The sequence below is a fragment of the Tyto alba genome, unplaced genomic scaffold (genome assembly GCF_018691265.1).
Source record: "Tyto alba isolate M040663 unplaced genomic scaffold, T.alba_DEE_v4.0 Super-Scaffold_44, whole genome shotgun sequence".
NCBI lineage: Eukaryota > Metazoa > Chordata > Aves > Strigiformes > Tytonidae > Tyto > Tyto alba.
Window position 1 is genome coordinate 4,647,567 of NW_024881320.1, and position 17,589 is coordinate 4,665,155.

General features: G+C 49.6%; 1 protein-coding gene across 18 annotated transcripts in view; it reads right to left on the bottom strand.

The window, feature by feature from the left end:
• The window catches only part of NCOR2 (nuclear receptor corepressor 2), a 256,199-nt gene that overhangs the window by 143,293 nt on the left and 95,317 nt on the right, over positions 1-17,589 (bottom strand). For all 18 annotated transcript variants that reach the window (XM_042805509.1, XM_042805506.1, XM_042805498.1 and 15 more), the window contains one exon: positions 10,903-11,083. In XM_042805509.1, coding sequence (XP_042661443.1) covers positions 10,903-11,083 — 181 coding nt within the window. The remainder of the gene's footprint in view (positions 1-10,902; positions 11,084-17,589) is intronic.

A 17,589-nucleotide genomic window follows, 5' to 3' on the forward strand; every position in this document is an offset into this window, starting at 1 on the left:
TGAGCAGGTAGAGAAGGTCTCGGGGTGTAGGAACCGTCACAGCATCTCAAGCGTGACAGTCCTTGCGCATCGCTCAGCTCCGCGATCGGAACAAGACTGACCAAGGAAAGACCAAATACCAACAAGAGAGCAGAATAAAACAGCTCCCGAAGGCTCAGGGCAGAAGCACTATTTCTCATTGCAAATGGCTATGGGAGTCACTCAAACTGTAAAACTCTGCCTAGGCTCTTCCTGCATAAAAGCATAAAGTACCCCTGCCTCTCCAGGCCAGGGTGTTACAGAAAAAAGCCCCGAACATCTCAGCTCCCATAGCAAGAATAAGCCCACAGTGAATTTGTTATTATCTGTTAGCAGAGCAGCAGCTTCCCACCAAGGCTGGAATTTCCATCTTGGTTTGGCAGGCACGGGGCTGTGAAATGATTACTGTGTTTACTTTTCCTTTGCTAACTATAAAATCCCATTCCACTGCCCTGCCAACAATGACTGAAGCTAATAAAATTCAGGCATTTGGAAGAAAGCAATAATAAACCTCCCTTTTGGGGCCTTTATGATGAAATTTCCCCACTCTGATCAGCGATTATGCTGTATTCATGAACACTACTGATGTCTCCAAGTGCACCCAGATTGACTCAAATCAATATTTAGCTTTGCTCGAGACTGTAAGCCTTTCTCTGTGTGGCTGCTGAAGGAAGGATCACTGAACTGCACAACTAGAAGCTTTTGGAAAAACAGCTTACAAGCATATGACGCAGCATATATATAGGTGTGTGTATATATATATAAAAGAAGTAGGCTTTTCAATTACTTAAAAACCTGTGAAAAAGTATCTACACATGCAACATTCATGGATGCATGAATTTACAAATCCCGCTCCAAATATATTGAAAGCCATTAATATAATGCACACTATATATTTACAGACACATACTTGCCTATTCTTTAGTAGCTTTTTAGTGTTTTAAAGACCATAACGTTCCTGTGTTTACATCTGCCACTCTGCCTGCTGCTGGTGCAGAAACACATTAGCTGCTGGGGGCAATCTGCTCTACGTCATATCTGTGATGGCTGGCACAAGATAAAATAACGCAGACCTGAAAAACAGCCTGAAATAAAAGGCTGCGCTTGGTTTGGTCACACAACCACGTGGGACAGCTTGATTTGCACTAGGAGACGGTTCTTTCTTAAGCAGCCATGGGAACGAGGGCATCCAAAGCAGAGATCAGAAGGCAGAAATGATCACTGCTGTTCCTCAGGGAGCAGCATGAGGAGGAGAGAAAGCAGTCGTGCCCCTTGTCAGGGCAGCGATCAGAGCGGGTCGTTCAAAGGGAAGCCTAGGAAGTGTTACTGAGCAGGCAGAGGAGATGATAAAGCGTAAAGGCAGAGCAGAAACCGACTGCTGGCGAGCGCTGGAGCAGGGTGCTGCGGGCTCTGCAGCCCGGAGGAATCCCTCGGGCTGCAGCAGAGGCACTGCTGCCCATCTCCTCCTCTGCTGCTCAGCACAGCCGGGACAGTGCTCTGCTCTTCCCCTGCGTCCCGCAGGAAAAGGGACCGGGTGCAGGATTAAAGGGGCTGCCAGTCCTTGGCCGGGATGAAGGCGAGCAGAATCTGGGCTGAACACTGCCACATGCAGAAGATGCTCAGTCAGAGCACTAAGATAACCAAAGAGTAACTAGATCTAGGTCAGGACTGCGAGGAGGTGGTTCAGGTCATTTCATCCTGTGCTGCTTCTCCCTCACTAATTTCTGCTTTCGATTGACCAAACCGGGAGTGGGACAGAGCACATCGCTCCCGCCCTGAGCCAGCTCTGCCACTGAATAAAAGCTCATTTCCAAGGGCAGAGGGAGCAGGCTCCACTGCGCTCTCACTCCTTATCCTCCTGGAAAAAGATGCCAAGAATTAGAATTACATTTTTCGAGAGCAGCAGAACAAGCCAAGGGCCTGTCAGCTTGTCCTAAAACAACCCCTCTCTGCTCGCCGAGCACACAGCCAGAATTCCTGACGCACACCAGTGTCCATCGCCCCTCAGACCCCCCATGCAGAGCATTTCATGGTGGAGGAAGCCAGAAAACCCTCTGAATGTTCTCTGTCTAAAACACAGCCAAAGAGGTTTTATGCTTAAAAAGCAGGTTTGGGCCCAAAAAGAAAGGTTTTCTGCAAGCGATAACTAGGCCCTTTGGCATTCAACAGCTCCTCTCTTGTTATCGATGCTAAGGGTGCTGTTAAGAAATGAGGCTGCACGAAGCACGGACGTGAAGTCACAGAGCTTTAGCAAGGGCTGTTGCCATGTTCAATATGTTATTACAACTCCATCACCACAGGCAGCAAGAGCAGCAGCTCGTCTCTGCCAAATCCATCTCTGAAATCACTCCCCCACTCCATCCCCTCCAGCAGCAGCAGGCAAACACCATCGATTGCTGTTGCATCTCCTCCACGGCTTTCCACCCAGCACTGGGAAGGAAGGCTTCAGCATGAAATACCCTCCTCCTCAAAACACAGCTCGCAAAATTAATCTGATCAGTGTCACAACTCACTGGCTTTCCTTGAGTGAGCCAGAGCTGTGGACGGGCTGCATTTCATACCCATGGAAAAGTACAGCACCGAAAATGTGCTCGGTGCTGTACATTCATGGAGAAGGCACCTGAGTTGCTCCCACCAAACCCGTCGCCCACCCCAGGAAGATACTTAGTGAGGAGGGGCGTGCAGGGATGATGAACAAGGAGGGAGGCCAAGTTCACTGTGCTTGTGAATTGGTAACAATCTCCTGCTGCTTTGTCATCTGCACTAACCTGCCAGATCACATGGAAGCGGGAAGAATCACATACCCCATCCCAGAGCGGCGCGCCTGGATTCAGCGGGAGCTGCAGCAATGCTCTGTGCCCAGCAGCCCCCACACCCTGATCCCAGAAGATAAGGGGAAAAAAGAAGCCCAGGTCAGGCTGAAACTGGAGGGGGGAGAAGAAAATAGCCAGGATATCGCTTTTAATACCACAACTGAATTCTTCCCTGGAAATTTATTCCAGGTAGGGGTTTCTTTTTTACCACAAATGTGCAAAAATGGATTGACCACGGGCAAAAAGCAGCGGCGGCCGGCACAGCCCTCCTCGCCCTGCGCCGTTCCCGTGCTTCGGAGCAATGCACAGGAGGCTGGTGCCAGTTCCTGCCACACCAACCCCATTTCCTAAAGTCCCACCCGACGACTGCTGAAGTGAAGTAGCAAGCTAGCTTTACTCATCTGTATTTCCAAGACATAATAGGGCACGGAAGACTCCTTGCTATTAATGAAAAAATAGATGCATATAACATCTACGAACACGTCAAAGACGGAGAAGAAAAATCTCCATGAATCCACACAGCACACCCTGCTCAGAACAGTGCCCTGTTGCAAACAGAAAAAGCTGGTAATATTTCTTCCAATTACAGGGGTGAAGCACACAAAGCCAAGGGACTTTCTTTCCCTCAAGCAGATCAGGTAAAAGATGTCGCACTGCACAAGCCTTGTAATATTGACTGAATGGAACAGAAAAGTCCAATTATGTAAATGATGAAGCAAGCTCCTGAGAAGCAGCCAGGCTTATCACGCTGCCCTCCTCCACCGCTACGGCTTGAAAGACAATTTAAAAGGTTGTTTTGGATGTCGATCACCACAAATGAGCCGAAGAAGTGCGAAACAACAACCTGCGCTTGAGGCACTGTCAGTTCACTGTCGGTTTTCCAGCTTACTGAGCCTCAGCCCTGCTCTCCGTGGCTCGGGGACTGCTGCAGGCTGGAGCAGCCGGGGCAGGGGAGAGCTGGGCTGCAGGCAGGTCAGGCAAGGTCAACCTCAGTTTTTACATTCTGCCTCCAGAGTGTTTATGCGGCTCATGAGGGCTTTCCCTGCCATGCCAGAGTCTCTCAGACCATAGCTCAGTTTTTCAGCCATAGGAACTTCAGCTGAAAAACAGAATAAAATCAGTTGTCTTCTATATCACGGTGGTGCTTCTCTTTATCCCCCTGCCCCAGGGCCGGCCAGAGGAGCCAAACATCTCACAAGGACTACGTAATATCTAACAGCGTCTGGTTTATAAATGAAACCAGCATGACTCCGTGCATGGGACAGCGCATCCCATTCCAGATACCACGCTCCTCTGGCTGGCTGTTCCCCTGGCTTCCCGTCCCGAGCTGGTGCATGGCATGAGCCAGTCCTGGCACAGGCGATGCGGCAAACTCTGAGGCATGGCACAAGAGCCAGACTGCTTGCACGAGGCAGACACATGCTCCCAAAGGTGTGTGTGAGCAGGGTTCAAAACGCTCATACTCATCCCCCTGTGAGTTGGAAATGGTCTTCAGAGCAGGGAGGAAAGCAGGAGAAGGGAGAAATCCAGCCAGAAGTGTTTGCGTTGTGACAACATGAACAATGCAAATATTTCAGCTTTTAAATATGCTTGGAATGACAGAGAATGCCAACATCTCCCTCATCTTCCCAGAAATAGCTTTGAATCATTGTTGCCCTAACGCAAAATCCCCCCTCCCCCCACTTCCCCACCCCAACGAATCGTTTTTGCAATCAGATTTTTATCAGGCACAAGTTGACAGTGTGAGCAACGGCACAGCAGATGGGTGGATGTTCAACATGTTGCAGGAGGATCCTCCTACAGCTGCTGAACTTGAAAACCCCACGACACTCACTCCTGATGGGCGTCCAGCCGCAGCACCAGCCTTGGCATCACGGGGAAAGCCCAGCCTGCTTCCTGACCAAGGAGGCTCTAAGGAGAGTTAATGAGAAATGCTGTTCTCCGCAGGAGGAGGGCAAATGCAGGAAAGACATAGGTATGTCTGTACCCACTAAAATGGTTTCATTTCATTGCTCAGACCTGAGGTTAGAGCCACTTCCACGGAAGTTCACTCCTCCAAAAAGCGGCTGGGAAGCCACACAGCACGTGCAGGCTTTGCATCGAGCACCCTGCAGTCCTTAGGGAAAGGATTATTCTTCTTGTCGTGGCAGGTCGTTTGAGGCACTCCACCTTTCACAGGGCTGATCAAGCCACGGACTGGCACTGAACTCTGCATCTCACTTGGGTTTTGGATAACCTGCAGCGCACCGCAGGGTGCTGGCAGCATCGGCGTGTCCCCTCTCCATCAGTGCTACTGTGGAAAGCCTCTGCCTGGGTGTCCCACTGGCAGCCATCCCCTCTCCACCAGAAGTGGGCACAGCCACAGCTGGCCAAGGAAACAGCTCCCTCTCCTCTGGCAGAGGTGCACAGCCAAGGACAGCCTTGCACTGCTGCTGGGTGCCCGCTTGCAGACATTCACCAAAACCCCCACTAATGAGCCCAGAGCTCCTTTTCCCCAAGTGAAAAACAACCTCCGGTGGGGAAGGGAGAGCCCAGCATGATCCACGCCGCAGACTCAGAGGCTACAGGAGGGCACGTGCCCGGGGACACCCGACGCTCACAGCTTCGTTTCATTCTCCAGCCCCTCTGCACTATTGTTCCGCAGCAATAAATCACGGGGAGGCGCTGGAATTCCGGGCTGGTTTCTACAAGAGGGAGCCCGGGGTGCAGGAACTGATATGCTGCCTCGCTTTTGCTTGCTGATTCCCTCGGCGGCTGCCATGCTCAGCGCCTTTCCGAGCGCTCCACTCCCACGCATCCCGTCAGAGCGCCGCGGCTCTCCCAGTTCAAAGCACTGCTGCGTTTCCACCCCCTCCACCCCCTTCCCCCAGCTCTGGATTACTCAATTAGAGATTATGCCTTTGCCAGTTACCTCCAAGCCAACTGGGGTCTCTGCCAAGGTCAACACAAGTTCCAGCCAGTTTCATTAATAACTGTGAGACCAACCCACTGGAAACTCTGAGAGGTTAATCCCAGCAACAGATCAATGTTCCCATAACAAAGCCATGGAACAGAAACGCCACTGGTGATTTACCAGCTGGACGGCCCAGATATCCGCACCGGGAGCTGCGGTGCTGCCTCTCTGAGCATCCACCCCTGTGCCGGGGCAAACCCTGATGCAGGAGTCCTCAACCTCCTGCCCCTCTCCCCAGCGTATTTGGGAAGGGACGGAGCAGGTACCAGGGGACGGCACTGCCAAGGCACCGGCCAGCGTGGCAAGGAGGAAGCAGGGCTCCTGAAAAGGTCTTTCAGTTGCCCTCGGTGCTCTGCCAGTCTGTGGCCAGGGCAGGAGCTCGTGAGCTAGCCAAGAGCCTTCCCATCCCACAGCCAGTTTTCCAGGAGTTTATTGTGAATTGGGCCCTGGAACGGGCAGCCAGTGTGAGATTTGGCATATGTACTGCTGGCTTCAATGCATCATTAAAAAGGCATTTTAAATGTGTTAATTCCTCCTTTTTCAATTAATTGCTTTTAAAACTACATTAACGTGCATCAAAGTGAAATACCCTTTGCCCTAATTTCTGCTTTGCCATACATATTTCCTGGCTTTGGTGCTGCTTTTTCCAAGGCTCCCCCCTTCCCTTTTCTTATTTCAGGTTTTAGACCATAGCACAACAAAAAGACTCACGCAGAAAGGGAAGGAATTAAAACCCTTCAACAATGTAAAGCAGAGTCCAAGTCCTAACAACACATGGCTTCTTAATAGCCTTTTCCATCAATAGTTCTTAATTATTTTACAAAAGAGGGAAGTGGCATTGTCCCTTATACAGATGGGAAAATCTGAGATACAGAAAGGGGAAGAGACTTACCCAGTGACCAGCGGCCTGCCAGGGCAGATGGCAGCAAGGTTCAGGTTTCCTAAGCCTCCACCCAGCCCCATACCCGGGGGACTACATGGCTCCCTGTGAGCATATTCCTGCTGGAGCAATAGGCTATGCGTAAGGGCAAGCAGCCAGCCCTTGCATGGGGACTAAATGCAGATCACTACTGACTCACATCCTATAGGAAGGAGCTGCAAACCACGTACGTGGTGGAAAAGCAGCCTCAGAAATGGGAAGAACAAGTGGAAGCATAAAGGGAGTAAGAGGTGGAAGGGGAGAGGCAGGACTAACCTCCAGCTCCGGAGAGGGGAGAGCAGACGTGCCACGCTCACCGTCCCTACGGGCTAGGATCGCACACAGCGCCAGCTGCGCACGTATGCAGAGACAAGGGATCGGGCAGATGCGTTACTGGCCTGCTCTGGAGCCGTCTGGTTTACTCCTATCTGCTGTTGCAGGATGGAGGTCCGTGACTTTCTCTATCGGAAAGAAAGCAGAAGCCACTGAGGGTCCTGGGAACCAGCTCCAGCATCTCTGCCAAGAGCACGCCCGGCAGATCTGCATCACGGCAGCTCTTCCAGCGAATCTCACATCCAGGCTTGCAGTGATTGAAGAAACAGTCCTGCTTTGGTTTTGCCTGGTTATTCTCAGCCAGCTCAAGGGAGCACCTTGGAGTCAGCGTCAGCCCACGCTGGCACAGAGGGCACACGGAGATTTCATTCCTCCCCCAGCAGACTGAGCTCACTGGAGCCCTCCTGGCCACCTCCAGCAGCAGGAGCCCAGGACTACAGCACTGCAGCAGTGTGACAGCAATCCCTCCTGCAGGCAAAAATATGCTGAAGCCGGGGAAAGCAAGCAAACAACCTTCTGCTACCCGGCTTTAAGAGAAACACCAATATTTGAGCATATGAGCAATGTGCGGTTCGTAAGGAAAGGTAATATCTTTTACTAGACCAACTGAGATTTAGCTGTAAAACTGCTGCTTTTGAAAGGCACGCTGCCCAAAAGCATGCCTGTTTTCTCCAGCCAGAACATGCTGATCTAACAGAAGACCTTACCTTCCCCTTAAAAATTAAGCCTTGCTTGGAGTGAGGCTGCACTGATCCTGAAAGAGGTAAAGGGGGACAGCTCACCCCACCTCTGGGAGAAGTGGATGAAGAATAAAAGACATAAGAGATCCACTTCTCTTCAGGATAAAACTCTGAAACCTGTTACCAGCATCTGCCACATCAGTTACTTAATCTGTGTTAAAAGCACAGATATGGCCCAAAACAAAGGCCTTGAAAATGTGCAGGAATGGTGTTAACTTCTCTCCCCTGGCCTGAAGGTTGGTAAATCTAAGGGTAACCAGTAATCATTAGGGACATGCAGAACTCACACTCCACCACAGACCTGATTCTGCATCTCAGCTCCAGCATTGCTCTGAAACCAGAGACCAACAGGTACCCACTGCCTGAGAGCGAGATCCATTGCTGCTGCATTACAGTTACATCCCTTGTGACAGCCAGGCTGGCACCCCAAGCGTATAAGCAAACCCCTGTCCTTTTTATGGAGGGGTTTGTGAAGCTCTTTACTGTGCAAAAAAATAGCTCAATCTGCAAAATCACCACGAAAAGCAGTCCTAGCGCTATTATGCAGATGACTAAATTGAGCTCCTCCCCACGCAGTGACTGCAACAGCGTGGAATGGGGTAAGGGGTAAGCGAACAACTCCTAGGATACTGCCTAAACAACCGCGAGCGTGTTTAATAATACCAGGCTCACGTGGTGCAGGAAAAGCAGGAAAGACGTGGTGCTGCCAGAAGTGAAGCACGGGCCGGTCTCCGCAGGGATGGAGCGGAGTGGGAATTAGGTGTCAGGACGGGCTGCGTCGCAGCGTGCTGGTTTAGGGGGTCACATCAGCCAGGGAGAGGAGCTGACAGCAGCCATGGAGCTCAGCACAGAGCCTCTCGGGAAGGTCTTGATTAGCTTTTCTAGATGGTGATTTACACCGTGAGAGCCCAGTGCCGAATTCAACTGTTGCTGGCTTAGCAGGGATGCAAAAAGTAATTTTACATGCGTAAATAGCCCAGATATGCACATGTCCTGAGCGTGTGGCCAAAGACCGGTCTCAGCTCTTCGTACTTCCCCTGGTCCAGCCCACTGGGAACAGCTCCCCTAACATACTGAGGCTCAGGGTGATCCACAGCTCAGCTGCAGGTGCTTTATTTACCACAACCTTAGTGTCCACAAGCAGTTTACAGTCTAGTCTGAGGATGACTGCTCAAGAATAAAGCCAAAAAACTGCTACTAATCCAATTTCCCAAGCTACAAAGGCAGATATACCTTCAGAATGGTGGTCCTACACCCAGATTTGCCTTCTGCTCCCAAGCACTTGCACAGCACTGAGATCATTCCAGTCTTGAAGTGACCTCCATCAAACCCATTCTGGATACAGCCCCCACTAGTTCTAAGCAACTAATCCCAGCTCCTCTTAGGCTCTCACCAGTCACGGACACCACATTTTTCTTCCTTCCAGACTCTTGAAGTTACAAATGGCTCCACTAAAAGCATAATCTTGTCTTGCTGAATTGTATCTCACAGCTTTCTCTCTCTCTCTCTTACATTAACAAATGTTTTAAGCCCCATAAAATGCATGTAATTCTTGGAAATGTGTCACAGATCAAGAAGCAAATGCAGCCCCTGAACTCACCAACTAATGCCTCAAGAGTGGCTTTGCCTACCAGAAACAAATAGCTGAGACAATACGTGGTTTTCCAGTGAGATGCAGAACGGAACTGCTGATGGAAATAATGAGCAGACAGAAAAGCTGTCCTGGTTTCCTCACGACTTTGGAGAGAGATATTTTTTGTTTCATGGCCAACAGTTTATTTTCCCCATCAGCCACCCAATTCAGCATCCCCTGAGTACACTCCATACTTCAGAGCCACCACAACACATCCCGGTGGCACGGAGAACAGACTCCTGGCTGGTCACAGCATCACCTTGGTAAGATGCATCTCAGAGGGAGCAGCAAAGACGGGACATAGAAGGGCCATAGCACCTCAGAGGCATCTTTTCCAAGGCAACACACTATCAAGAGCTAAAGGAGAGCAAGCTGACGTGTCTGGTGCGTTTCTCATGGTCCCTGAGTCGAAACATGGCTCCTAAAGAGCTGCTCCACCCCTTCCAGCATCAGCTCACCATTCCTAATCGGCAATCCCTGCAGCCCTCTCCTCCAGGAGATCCAGCCATGCCTCCCTTGACATCTGAAGTACCCCAAAGTTAAATGCCCTTCTCACTCAAGACAGGGCAGAGGGATCTCATGTAAGGCCCACCAGTACTGTACAGCTAAGCCATGCCTGAATATCCCAGCATTCCCAAGCAAGAGCTTTCTTCCCTGTACGTTACTTCAATCAGCTCTCACAGCGATACAGCAAACCATCCCCACCACCCTGGGTAAGGATGCGACCTCCTTTTCATTTCACCAAGAGCTCAGACATCTCTGAAGCCCAGCCTACAGTGGCATTAACCCTCAGCGCTCAGAGTGCTGGAGCTCGCATCGGCAGCACAAGCCAGCTGCCCCCAGCACGTTCACCCTGCAACTTTCCTGCCAAACAGGAATATGTCCAAGCTCAAGGTAAAAATCAAGCACAGTTTACCCCAAAAGAGCATGAAAATAAATCCAAATAGGCACACAAACAAGGGATTTCTCCTTGCAACATTTATTACAGGTGCAGAAGGGACAACTGCAAGTAAACAATTTGCTTTGTTAAATGAGACTAAGACAGGAGAGGTTTTCCTGGGGAAGGTTTTATTAAAGAACCACCAGCAATGGATTCAAACCCTTCAAAAACCAATATTAAATAAAGAGATGTGATAAATAAGAAAGGTCAAGTAAAAATCAAATCAGGGCATAATATCCAGAAAAGACCATCCCTAATTCAGCCAATAAGAGCTTTCGAATTGTTCTGGTGCATCTAACAGCCCAGTAAATGCAAGCCTGTGACTGTAACAGTTATGGGGAAAGCTAATATGCTTCTGTTTCACCAGAGTGCTCATCCCTTCTCAGCGAGTATCATCCAACACAACCAAGCACCGCCTGATCCGTCAGGAACCATCATCTACACTGATTTCGGTAGCAGCTCAACGCCTCAAAGGTAGCTCTGCACAACCCAAGGGGATCCCAAAACACAGACCCCCACACCCAGTTAGCATGTCAGACCACTGTCCCCTTACCTTTGAGAGATCCTCCGTCCCTCCCTGCTGGCTCTGGTTCAGGAGAGGCGAGTGCCTCATCAGGGGGTCCTGCAGCAGATCCAGGCGCGGCCTCTTGGTTTCAATGAACTCCAAGTCCGATGGCTTGGTCAGGTCAGAGAGATAGGAATGCGCCTCTGTTCTCAGGTGCAGCTCCTGAGATCTGGGGACAAAAAGACAGGAGCCTTTAGAAAGCAAACCACCTCTGCTCTCCCCTGCTGTATGGCTGCAAGCCACCTAAGGAGGACAGAGGGCTCAACTTCTGCCCGTTTCTCAGACGGATGCATGAAGGGAGGTCAGGTGGCCCTGGAAAAAAACATCAAACATCTCAGGTCTCTGCAGACCCAGGATGCACAGATCTGTAGCTCGGTGGCTGGGCACAGTGCAGCTCCTGGAGTGCTCGCTGCACCCAGGCAGAAGCAGGCATCATGCAAGGGAGCAGGACACAGGGTCCAGCATCACCGCCATCCTCCAAGACCAACAGGCCACCCTGCCATCCCCCTCCTCAGCACCGCCACCGTGTCACCTGGAAAGCCCCACTGCCATCTCCTGTCCCACCACACACAGTGGGTGGCTGTCCCTACACCAGGGCAAAGTGAAGAAGGCTGTACATTTATGCCTTCCCTGTCATGCCACGTGGATCGGGCTGGCCAAAAAAAGCCAAAGCTCAGAAAAGTCCCCAAATCTGGACCTTAAATCCCCTTGCAGCCCCTAAGATAAGGCAGAGGTCCCTCCTGTCATGTTTGGCTTATTTAGTCAAAGATACCTGCATATGCACTGTTCATATTTAGCATCTTCTATAGGAGTACCACAGATTATATGCTGGGGAAAAAATGCATACTCCTCCGTGGCTAGACAGTAGGGATTTATTTTTCCAGGATGGGGGAGTAAAAAACCCAGCCACATGTAGTTGCATGTCTCCAACACAGATCTGGCAAGCTGTAAAGGCACATTATCCAGTGATAGCAACAGCACCAACGAGTCACTTCGTGCTCAAATATCTTTCACCTGTTAAATATGATGCAGTTGGTAATACCTGGAAATTGGGCTTGGTTTTGCTTTTCTTAAACAAATGTAAAACTTTTTTTGTAGCTCTATTTTTCCTAGCAGGATTCTCTTGTGGGAATTGTAAAGGGATCCTACAAAAATACATTAAACCTTTTACTATGCCCAAGGATCAGCTTTGCTGCAGCAGCTCCAAGGGTGTGTTTTTAACACTTCAGGCAGAAGTGTCTCTTAAAAAAAATAAAAATCAAATGAAGCACAGGAGATTCAAAGCTTGGGAAAAAGCACGTTTTGGGTTGTTTTTGGTTTTGTTTTTTTTTTCTTTTCCCCTTAAACAAGATTGTTCAAGTTCTCCTGAGCTGCGTGGTGAAGTATCCTCCCCAGTTACCAAACACTGAGAAACTAAACAGCCTTTGAAGCTACTCGAAGGGGAGGAAGGGAGAGGATGAGTTTTGCCAAGAGCAAGCACAGAAGACAAGGGGTCTTGTGCATCATTTGGCCATCACCCACAAACTGCAACTGCTGATGTTAATTTTTACCTAGCTAATTAAATCTCTCAGAAAAGATGACACAAAGGGAAGGACCCAGAGTCCTCTGAAGCCAGCAACAGTCCTTCCAGCGGCTGTAACCGCTCTGGACTGCAGCCAGAGTGAGGAGGAACCCTGACAAAAGCCACCTTCTCTGGGGGCAGCACCTTGAGCAAAGCCCTCTGCTGCAGGGGAGGGCAGTGTGGCAAACTCCAGGGAAGCAAGACAAAGTTGAGGGGTTTTGGTTTGGTTTTTTTTTTGTTTGTTTCTTTGTTTTTTTTTTTTTTTTCCTTCTTTTTTTTTTTTTTTTTATATATTTAAACATCAACAGCAGGCACAAAGCATGTGCACTTCAAACTCTGCTGCTGTGGGTTTGGCACAGGTGGCCAGCGCTGGGATTTGGGCAGCAGCTTTGCTGCTGACACACAGAAACAGAATCTGGCTCGTCTTCCTCCTCCTCCTCCCCAGCAAAAAGGGGACGGGAGAGCGGGGAGGCTCTGGCACTGCCTTTGCCACTCCAATCTCCAACCTATGAGAGCACGAATGCACAGCTCGCACAGCAAACTTTTCAGAGCAGAACAGCTCTCAAATTTGGCATTGAAGCACAGCTCGCTTCACCTGCAAACACTTTCACACTGAATGATCCTCAACTTTTCTCAGCAAGCCCAGAAATATCTCCTGGCACCTCTCAAGTTTCCTGCTGGTTTGTCCCAACCCCTCGTGCAAACCCTGCCCGCCTGCAGCTGCACGCCGACATTTCGGGCTCTGCTGTAAAACCCAGGAACAATAAGCAACTGTTAAACTGGGCAGGTGCTAAAATATTCCAACACCCAAGGCTCTGCTGTACCAAGGCAATTAAAAATCAGATGTATTTATTTTCACTTCTTCCCTCTCTTTAAGGCTGTATTACCAAGAAGCTGCTAATTGACACGGGATGGCTCCGAGACCTCTGCAGTTGTCAGGAACTCAACACAACCACTACACTCAGAAAAAAAACATGTATTTTTAAGATAAGAGCAACACTCAGCTTTACAAAGGCAGTTACAGCGAGGCAGGGGCCACGCCAGGGAAAGCAGCTGCAATGTTATAGGGTGCTATTTTATTTCCATTTCCACATTCATTGGAACTGCTATTAACTTTATCCACTGGAATTTCCAGCCACTCCCGAGATCGCTTTGCCCAACACAACCCGCTCAACCCGTCCTGGCTGCAAATACAAATGCTCTTGCTTGAAGCCTTCACACCTTTCACTCTTTACATCCACACCTGCAGCAAGCTCTTTACAACAGACTTTTATACAGTGATGACGTTGCTGTCAGCATAAAAATAGCCCTGCCTGAAAATCCCTCCCGTTACACCAAGTTTGGGGTGTTGCTGCATTTTCCAAATAGTTCCCACCTAGCTGGTTTATTCCAGAAATTCCTACTTTGCTGAAGGGAAAGAGTGCTTTTAACTGCATGTGAGTTATGCATGATTAAATGAAACAAACCAAATGCCAGTGTTAATTATGAAGTTGGGCAGGTTAGTCTTCCCTTCGCCACAAGCACTAAACTACTTGAAAGAAGCGGAGTGGCATGAGATCTGCTGACGCACCAAGGCTGGGTGCCCAGGGTTTGCCCCAATGTCCAGCCATCAGCACACACTTCTGCTTCGGGCAGGTCCGAGTCCAGAAGACCAAGATAAACCAAGATTAGACCGTTGGCTTATTACTAATCCAACAGGCTAATCACCAGCTGCAGAGCCATGTTACTCATTCACTGGGACCACTTCCTCAGCAGACTCGCGTGGGGTGTTAGGAAGGTATAAGCAGATAAAATCCTACAGCAAGTGTGAGGCACCTGTGGCTCACTCCAGCACATGTGGGTAACTGAGACCTAGGAAAACATCTGCTACATTATACCCACACCAGAACCAGCTGAGCAAGAGATGGGCTGAAAAAAAGGGGGTGACTGCTAGCTGGGTATAGAGGAAGCTGAGAGCATCTCTCGCCTGGGATACAGCATCAAAGGAGACATCCTGAGCTGCCCTTGGGGCTTGTTAGAGCAGCCCTGATGAGTTCTAAATGGATTTTACCTTTGTCTTCTTTACTTTGGTGAAGCCATATCACAGGGAAATGGGCAAGTGCAAACTTTTCAGGAGGTCAAACAGGACTCTCCTGCCCCAGGAGCACACTGCCCAGCTCTTGAGAGCAGCACAACCCTGCCCTGCTCTTTGATTCTTCCCATTTCTCCATCACTGAGCAGCAGAAGGTGACAGTAGGAGGAATGACTGCTGTTCCGCAACATCAAACAAACCCAGCGTGACTTCATGAAGACGTGCCTCCTGCACCAAGGGCTCGAAACACCATCAGCAACTCTGAGATGGTTCCCACCAACTTCCCAGCAAGGGCACATTTTAAGTTTTGCTCCCATCAGCTAATATTGTTCCCTACATCATAGGGCCAAACAACATAACCAGGCTGGAAAACTGGCTCTCGCCGTCTCTTGGAACCAGAACCAAGACAAACGATCGCTTTGTTGCAGCTGTTTATTTCCTCTGGCTGAGATGGTTTGGTGGGAAATCATCTCCAAAAATAAGTTTTAAAAAAAGTCTCCAGCCCCTACAGGTACAGACAAACAATAAAATGCTTTTGAGAGCAAGCAATATAGAAAACCACTAGTGTCGAAGTGAATTATTTATAATCGACGCTAAGATTTGTCAGAGGCTTCAGCAACCTTTTTACTGCTAATGACAGCCAGAGTGGGAGACTGGGCAAATTGAGACCTGTTAAAGAGAGAGACTGGAGGATTCTGAGGAGCAAACTTGCTTCCAGGCAGCTACAAAAAACATGTACAGGGCCAGCTGATATATTCCCTCTGTCATATAGGTGGAGAGGGAGAAAAACCATCACAACTTATCAAGGCCATGGGAAGAACAGCCTGTCTGCGTGGGGAAGGTGGAGCTCCCACCACCTCAGCAATGTCTGCCAGCAGCAGGATTGAGTCTTCACAAGCCAAAGGTGTGGGACGGCCTCGAGCAGGATGCTCAGCTCACCACGTGGTCCAGCTCAAGGGCTCCCAGGTCCTCGCGAGGTCCGACTGAGCGCCTGTGACCAGGCGGCCCCCCGTGCATCCTCGTGATGCCCCGGCTGGGCATTCCCACGCGAGGGCAGGTAGCTGTGCCTCAGCCGCCCCACGCAAACCCCTCAGCCAACTTCTTCCAAGTCAACTGCAATTTAGATGAGAGCAGATGCTTTATTTAAAACTTGCATATTGAAGATCCCCATACACAGAGCCTGAATTATTCATGGACAGGACCAGAAGCTTCAATGCTATGCCACACAATGGCACTGCATCACTCAGGAGGAGAAGGAATATTTGGGTCTCTCCACACACTCCCCCACATGATTTCTCCAGGCATCCAAAACCTGGAGCCCCACAGGAAAGTCCTGTTGGCAGTCCTGGGTGGCTGGAGCACTCACTGAACTTCAGGGACAACCCACATTTCACCAGTCCTGCTGCGTACTTTGCAAGATCACCCTTCCTCCCCCAAAACAAATCTGGTTCAAGATGATGCACAGGAAAGTTGCTTCCTGAACTTTTACCGCTCCATCCCAGCCAAAGCAAAGCCCAGGTTTCCCCTCACACTTCCCTGCCAGGGCACACTGGCCCATTCCATGGACCCTAGTGTCTCCACATCTCTGCAGATCCTTGGTCACCACCCTCTGTGCCCACCCATGGACATGCCCTCAGCCCACACCAAAGCAGAGGGTATTTGCAAGACCAGGCTTGTCACATAGTGTCTACACATCAGCATCTGCCCTTGCCAGCCATTCTTTTCCCACGTTCGTTTATGGGGAAGAAAAATATGCAGCTCCCAGAATAACCATTTCAAGTGTGAAAAGACACAGAGATGTATGGTTGCAGGGATTTTAGCTGCACCACTGCTCACTCCTGAGAAAAGGGTCACCTTTAAAAATGGAAACTTAATTAAAGACCATAAATAAAATCAGATTGGTTGTGCTGTTAACTCGGGAGCAGTTGGTGCCATTTGGCCCAGCACAGATGAAGACCGAGAGCTGCACGTGATTTCCAGCGGCCTCTCACACCGCCCCAGCTTCCCACCGCTCCCTGGGCTCCTCAGCCAGCAGGATTAATCACATTCACTAAGCACAGTAATTAGGCCTGCTCTCATGTTATATTGCATATGGTTATCTGCAATGGCTGCAGAAACACAGCAGCTGCTTAACGTATCCTAAATGTCATACTTCAGATCAACACTGGGCAAACTCTTCCAACTCTTCGTGACTGCTAAGCAGGAAGGCTCCCGAAAAGGAGCATGGTCTCTTGAACCGGGAAAATAATCTCCTATGAAAATAGTGACTCATCTTATTCTGGATAAAAGCAAAATATACTGTGTTAACATGCATACCACTTACTTATAGCCACGCTTTCTGCCAGGGAAGCCATTATCCACCCCAGCATTCCTGTGTTAATACGAAATCTTGCTCTAAAATCCTAACACATATGAAAAGTCAGAAAAACCCAGTTCCTTGATTTTTCAGACCCCTCACCCCACTGGCACCTGTCATTTAACACTCAACCCAGATTTTCTCACTTCTTTTGTGGACCAAAATATATATAGAAGAGGCAAAAAAAAAACCCTAATCCTTGTCACCTTGCCAGGACATTCCTCTGCAAGTATTCATGGTACGACTTGTACCAACAGCAGATCCTGAAATACTTCTCTTCGCTCCGGCAGTCCAGTTGGCACAGTCAACCGAACAAGCTAAGGGGAAGTCTGTGGATCCTTCCAAGAAAAAGCCTGCTACCAAAAAAACCATCAAGGAAAGCAGCACATCCCTGCAAAGACAGACAGAGCCAACTTTCCCTATAGCAACAGATTCAGATTGGTTCAAGTTTTCCTTCCTTCTTGCAAGCCAGAATTGTTGCACGGGGAGTTCAAGTCTCTACCCATCCACCAAAGGGTGGTGAGGACTCTCAAGGGTGATGTAGTTGGAGAAGGGCAGTCTGGAACTCCCCAGCATCTCCTCCAGAACTGGGCTGCCTGGGGTGGGATGCAGGAGAAGCGGGAGGCACATCACCCCTAGGGGAGAAGAGCCCATGATGGTGTGACACTTCGGGAACTGGTTTGTCCC